The sequence below is a fragment of the Carassius carassius genome, unplaced genomic scaffold (genome assembly GCF_963082965.1).
Source record: "Carassius carassius unplaced genomic scaffold, fCarCar2.1 SCAFFOLD_65, whole genome shotgun sequence".
Taxonomy (NCBI): Eukaryota; Metazoa; Chordata; class Actinopteri; order Cypriniformes; family Cyprinidae; genus Carassius; species Carassius carassius.
This window is the reverse complement of record NW_026775106.1, coordinates 82,501-89,484: the sequence shown is the minus strand read 5'-3', so window position 1 is coordinate 89,484 and position 6,984 is coordinate 82,501. Positions and strand designations below refer to the sequence as shown.

The window sequence follows — 6,984 nt, the reverse complement described above, 5'->3', positions numbered from 1 at the left end:
GGCCAAAAGTTTTGAGAATTACATAAATATTAGTTTTCAAAAAGTTTGCTGCTAAACTGCTTTTAGATCTTTGTTTCAGTTGTTTCTGTGATGTACTGAAATATAATTACAAGCACTTCATACGTTTCAAAGGCTTTTATCGACAATTACATGACATTTATGCAAAGAGTCAGTATTTGCAGTGTTGGCCCTTCTTTTTCAGGACCTCTGCAATTCGACTGGGCATGCTCTCAATCAACTTCTGGGACAAATCCTGACTGATAGCAACCCATTCTTTCATAATCACTTCTTGGAGTTTGTCAGAATTAGTGGGTTTTTGTTTGTCCACCCGCCTCTTGAGGATTGACCACAAGTTCTCAATGGGATTAAGATCTGGGGAGTTTCCAGGCCATGGACCCAAAATTTCAACATTCTGGTCCCCGAGCCACTTAGTTATCACTTTTGCCTTATGGCACGGTGCTCCATCGTGCTGGAAAATGCATTGTTCTTCACCAAACTGTTGTTGGATTGTTGGAAGAAGTTGCTGTTGGAGGGTGTTTTGGTACCATTCTTTATTCATGGCTGTGTTTTTGGGCAGAATTGTGAGTGAGCCCACTCCCTTGGATGAGAAGCAACCCCACACATGAATGGTGTCAGGATGCTTTACTGTTGGCATGACACAGGACTGATGGTAGCGCTCACCTTTTCTTCTCCGGACAAGCCTTTTTCCAGATGCCCCAAACAATCGGAAAGGGGCTTCAATCGGAGAATATGACTTTGCCCCAGTCCTCAGCAGTCCATTCACTATACTTTCTGCAGAAGATCAATCTGTCCCTGATGTTTTTTTTGGAGAGAAGTGGCTTCTTTGCTGCCCTTCTTGACACCAGGCCATCTTCCAGAAGTCTTGTCCTCACTGTGCGTGCAGATGCGCTCACACCTGCCTGCTGCCATTCCTGAGCAAGCTCTGCACTGGTGGCACTCCGATCCCGCAGCTCAATCCTCTTTAGGAGACCATCCTGGCGCTTGCTGGACTTTCTTGGACGCCCTGAAGCCTTCTTTACAAGAATTGAACCTCTTTCCTTGAAGTTCTTGATGATCCTATAAATTGTTGATTTAGGTGCAATCTTAGTAGCCACAATATCCTTGCCTGTGAAGCCATTATTATGCAACGCAATGATGGATGCATGCGTTTCTTTGCAGGTCACCATGGTTAACAATGGAAGAACAATGATTTCAAGCATCACCCTCCTTTTAAGATGTCAAGTCTGCCATTCTAACCCAATCAGCCTGACATAATGATCTCCAGCCTTGTGCTCGTCAACATTCTCACCTGAGTTAACAAGACGATTACTGAAATGATCTCAGCAGCTCCTTTAATGACAGCAATCAAATGCAGTGGAAAGGTTTTTTTAGGATTTAGTTAATTTTCATGGCAAAGAAGGACTATGCAATTCATCTGATCACTCTTCATAACATTCTGGAGTATATGCAAATTGCTATTATAAAAACTTAAGCAGCAACTTTTCCAATTTCCAATATTTATGTAATTCTCAAAACTTTTGGCCATGACTGTATATCTTGAATTATGCATGCCACGTGACACAAGCATCTGGCTCTACAAACCAATTTTGACTTGACAAACTTGCAATTGTTGCAATTGTATAAAGTTCGTAAACTATTATTTAAATCACATTTATGTTCAACCACAATCTGTCCGTTTAAACATCAGCCTTTAGCTTCAAATGATGTCTTTTCTTTGATGACATTATTATATACAAATTAATTGCATTCCTATTCTGACATCCAAATGCACAACGATAATTCTTCTTCTCTTATTCCTTGGATTTGACTGTTTCTGCCACCACTGAGCGTCTGTCCAGATCGGTCTGTATATGTGTGTCAGTGAGGGAAGCTGTGTTCTTATAATGTTCTGCGCCGGCTCTCTCCAGAGCGTTGTTATCAGTCGTAGTGCAGCTTTATAACCACACCAGGGTGAAGTAAGTGATAATACTCTCTCCACAGAGCACAGCAGCAAATCCACTCTCCTCAGTGACCTCAAGAAGTATGGTGTGCTCAAAACACTTTTCACATTCAACTTGGGAAGGTGATTAGTTTGCATGAAAATTATGCCACAATGCAAAAAGCAGGTTTTATTTGAAATATCTTGTGAAATATGACCTGAACGTGCTTCATGAGATTCACATTCTGGAGCTGACCCCACTGAAGTAATCCACAGATCTCATCACAAAACAATACGTATTATTCCTCATTTAACAACTGAAAAATCATAGTTTGACGGGACACTGTAGTTTCACTCGCGTCTCGATGCAGTTCTGTGCCAACGTGATCAAATGTCCCCTTTATCTGACTTTTTTTGTGCCTCAAGATGCAGATTGAATATGATTATTATTTAACTGTGAATGACTCAGCAGTATTCAGCTGTTATGCATTTTTATTATTTTTATAGTTTGGTTTTTTGGTTTATATTTTGATTCATAAACAGTGTGCATCAGTGGTTTGTGTCTGAGGGCATCAGGATGATGGATGTTCACCGTCTGCTGAAGCGCTTGAATTAAAATCATTTTAAAAGCCTGTCTTTGGTTCTCATTTGGGTTTTGTCTGGGTTTGTTTCTGCTGGTTAGACAACATTCTTCTGGCAAAAAAACATCTGTACGTTTGGTGACATCATGAAGTTAGGGTGGAACTTACAAATCATGAGAGACTTGAGAGTGTGTGTGTAAGTGTGTGTGTGTGAGAGAATGAGTGTGTGTGTGCAAGTTTGCATGAGTGCGTGTGTGAGTGTTTGTGTGTGTGTGTGTGCGTGCGTGTGCGTGCGTGTGTGTGTGTGTGTGTGTGAAATGTATTGAAACAAATCCAGCATTAAGATGTTTTTAACTCAAATACATAGCTCTAAACGTGAGTTATTATGGATTATAGACTCTGTTTAAACGCTGCTTGATCTGTGCAGATTTCTCTCCTGATTCAGACCAGAACACTTATTCACTGGAGGAAGTGTTATTATGGATTATGAACTGTGTATTTGAGTTAAAATCATCTTAATGCTGGATGTGCTTCATCTTTTGTCTTCTCCAGATGTTCACTGATGGACTGGAGTGCTGTGGATTATTGTGATGTTTTTATCAGACTCTCATTCTGACGGCACCCATTCACTGCTGAGCATCCATTGATGAGACACTGATGCAGTGCTGCATTTCTACAAACCTGATGAAGACACAAACTCATCTCGGATGACCTGAGGGTGAACAGAATTCAGCAAATTCTGATTTTTGGGTGAACTCTTCCTCTAGTAAACCACTAGCTAGTTTAAATGACATTCTAAGCTGAAGGCTGATGTTATGCAGCACAAACTCAAGTCTTGTTCATCTTCATGCTACGGTTATGGACGCGTGACGGTTGTTCGTTAGCTGTCAGTCTTCAGTTGTTTAGTTCAGCTTGTTGCTTCAGAGCTCGTCAAACACTTCCTGATCACATAATGGGCGACATCAGCACAAAACACTGAGTCACGTACACACACACACACACACACACACACACACACACACACACACACAAGACAGACAAGCCCTAGGAGAGAATGTGGGCAGATGTGAGTGTTCATGATGATGCAGTGGATTTTATAAGGGTGTGTTCATATTTCTAACACAATATGGGCTGCATTCATCTCTCTCTCTCTCACACACACACACACACACACACACACACAATCTGAAACTCATCAGACTGATTATCTGTGCCCTGAATAAAACCAGCTTGTTCAGGTCAGAAATCAACAATAGTTTCTCAAACACGAATGGAACAAACAAAAGCAGGAAGTGCAGAGAAGTTTGGAGACCTCGGCAGCACTTCCTCTTTAATCAGATTACATCTAATGACTCGAGGACCTGTCAGCAGCCTTGATTTATTCTCTTGTTGTTCTGTCTGAAGGAAACACAGCGAGACGAGCATCAACAGGACAGACAGGCTAATCCAAACCCTCTTTGGGTGAATTCATCTGCAAATAGAATATATCCAATAGGACTTAAACTTTCATAAAGGAAGGACAGATTCATTTTTAGTTCACATTATTAATTTATTCATGTTTTGAGTCCAGTACACAGGTGACATTCACAGTTAAAGGCCCATTGTGCGAAGCTCGTTTCCAGTGCATGCATCGGTGTTCAGATAACAACCAAATCCTGATTAAATTAGCATGAACATTCAGAGGAGAGGAGATCATCTGGTCAGTTTCTTCACCAGCTCCAGCTCCTCCACTGGTTTCCACTGCTGGTTGATGGTTATGAGCTGAACAGAGACACAAACACCTGTTCATGTGATGTCTGGATGAAACTCACAGCTCATCTACATCACTCTATCCTCGTCTGAGATTATGTCTGTTTACAGTCTACACGCGGTTGGCAGATGAAGCAATAATTAAACAGATATTTGACTGCTGGTTAACATTACCATAACCAGTCAGTCCTGATCCAGACACGCAGAAGGAAGTGTTTCTCACCTTCTGTGGGGTCGATGGATCTAATGTCTCCCACGGCTCTGGATTTCTAGTCTTGTTTAAACTATAAAAGTCAACAGGTTTTATCACTGCACAGATTTTATATAATATTATACATTAAAAATTAACTTTTTTAAATTACACATCATACTAAAAATACAGAAAAGATATTTATAACATCAATTATTCTTATAATATTATTTTAATAGTCTCTCACATGACGTCTGGTTTGGTCAGTAAGAAGTAAATCGAAGCTGTTGCTGCTCCAAGTGCAGCAAACCCCACAAACCCAATCAGAGGAATCAACTAGAAAAGAGGAATAAAAAGTAAAAAGTGAAACAGATGTGGTGATATAATAATCCCCAGCTGGGTGATGCTGATGAGAAGTCTTCCTCACCTCCTTCCTCTTCTTGAGCAGCTGTAGAAATCCTCCATGCATCTTCACCTGCGACACTGAGGCTTCCTAAACAAACTAAATTCAGAACGATTCCATTCAGAAAGTGAGAATGAGACATCAGTGAGAGTTTGAGAGTCACAGACGAGCAGATAAACATCAAACATGACTAAATGAGTCGTGATGAGGAGAGAAGACCGACCTGATGAAGGTGCGCTGTAGATGCAGCATCATTCTGACTGGCTTTCTCTTATAACGCAATGGTGACGCATTTATTGGCACACACACACACACACACACACTATCAAACTGAAACTATAAATTGAACGCCCTCTGCTGGACTCAATGACAGTCTGACACCACAGCCCATCACACTTTTTTCCTTCCACTCAACTTTCTATAAATATATTTTGATACAGCACTCTGTGAACAGCACTCAACGAATGTAGAATATAATAATTGTTTGCTTTTTAAAATTAAATTACAAAAAATAAAGACATTTTCCATGATATTCTTAATTTCACTCACAAGGTGCTCAGGTTCGAGTCCTGCTCGCCCAGTAAATGTGTCGTCAGTATCACAGTGTTGTGATTGGCTCAGCGCTTTCTGAACTCGTACGTGCTCACACCGAATCTTGTTCTGCGTTCACACTTAGCACATTACAGGTACTTTACTAGTAACTGGTGATTTACTGGTAATGTTACAACTACTTATAGCGGTAAATTACAGACAGTGTTTCAAGAGCCAGAAAAAAGTGACAGCTGTTTAACTATGTTTTTGTCATTCAAAAGACTGAGACTATATCATTATGCTCTTTTATTCTGCTTGTTAAAAAATGTGTTTTGCGGTAGAACTTACAATCAGTCACTGTTAGGTGGAAAAATGTCCAAAACATTTTAAAAACATTAAAAAAAATCTGGGTCTCAGAATGAATAGTTCATAGGGCCCTATGATTTCCACGATGCAGAAAACGCGAACGGAATTGCGGAATCCAGTCATAAACTTTTTACTTTTTAATAGTAAATCCCCTTTGTTTAACAAAAAATAAAGCCTGCTTAATTTTAAGTAATTAAAATATAAATTAAATGAATGTTTTATGCCTTCATTTGATAACTTCAAAAACACAACAGAATTTCTGAGGGGGGGGGGGGGGGGGGGGACATTTCATAAGGCTATTTTAAGAAAAACAAAAAGAATGAATTAAGTTGTTTTTATGCATTTAAATAATTAAACCTAATTTTTTTAAACTTTTAATAAATTGATGTGAAAATGTATACATTTTATGATTTTAATTAATTAGACATGCTTTTTGATTAATACAATTTAATTTAACCATTAAATTAAGAGAAAAAAAAATTGAATCCAGAAAAATTAAAACGGAAAGAAATTAATTTGGAAAAAAATAAAACAGAATTTGGGAAAACATATAATGGAATTCATAGGGCCCTACTAATGCTGAGTCACTTTAAAGTCCATGTCTAAGGTTATACTGTAAAGTTAGGCCATTTGTAGTGCAAGTATTACTATACAGCTGAATAAATGTACGTTAAAGTTCGGGTTAATTTAAATGTTTGTATAGTGTTCCTGTAGCTCAATTGGTAGAGCACTGCGTTATCAAGCGCAAGGATGGGGGTTCGATTCCCCGGGAACACATGATAGGCAAAAATTGCTGCCTGAATGCACTGTCTGTTTGCTAAATGCATAAATTTTAATTTAATATTGTTCCACAGTAACTTTACAGAGAACAGACTTCACGAACCCTTACAGAAACCACAGTCACAGACACCAGCAAATAAGCCATTTTTAGACCAAAAAGGAGAATGCTGCAGTACATTTATCACATTGATAAACATATCCTTTAATATTAAAAACACAACTGATATTTTTGTGCGTCACCCTTCACTTTATGAAGAAGGTGGGAAACAGGACATTTGACCACAAATTATAAACATAATATATTTATTGAATTACAAATTTTTTTTTTAATAATTAACTCTAGCTCATGTTATCCAAGATGTTCTTCAATTGAAAGTTGAACTTCAGCCCGCTGGTCCCCATTGAAGTCAATTATATGGAGAAAAATCCTTTTCAACTGAAGAAA

General features: G+C 38.8%; 1 protein-coding gene across 2 annotated transcripts; it reads right to left on the bottom strand.

Annotated features, from left to right (window-relative positions):
- Positions 1-4,048: 4,048 nt before the first annotated feature.
- LOC132136725 (normal mucosa of esophagus-specific gene 1 protein-like) lies at positions 4,049-5,185 on the bottom strand. 2 transcript variants are annotated; one of them, XM_059547332.1, is made up of 5 exons: positions 5,086-5,185; positions 4,887-4,961; positions 4,707-4,795; positions 4,444-4,553; positions 4,049-4,281 (listed from the first exon to the last, which is right to left on the bottom strand). In XM_059547332.1, the coding sequence occupies exons 2-5, from the start codon at positions 4,926-4,928 to the stop codon at positions 4,070-4,072; spliced, it is 453 nt and encodes a 150-aa protein (XP_059403315.1). In that variant the 5' UTR covers positions 4,929-4,961; positions 5,086-5,185; the 3' UTR covers positions 4,049-4,069. The 2 variants fall into 2 exon arrangements, with proteins under 2 accessions (XP_059403315.1, XP_059403316.1); XM_059547333.1 differs by having other exon boundaries at positions 4,493-4,553; positions 5,086-5,159.
- Positions 5,186-6,984: the final 1,799 nt, after the last annotated feature.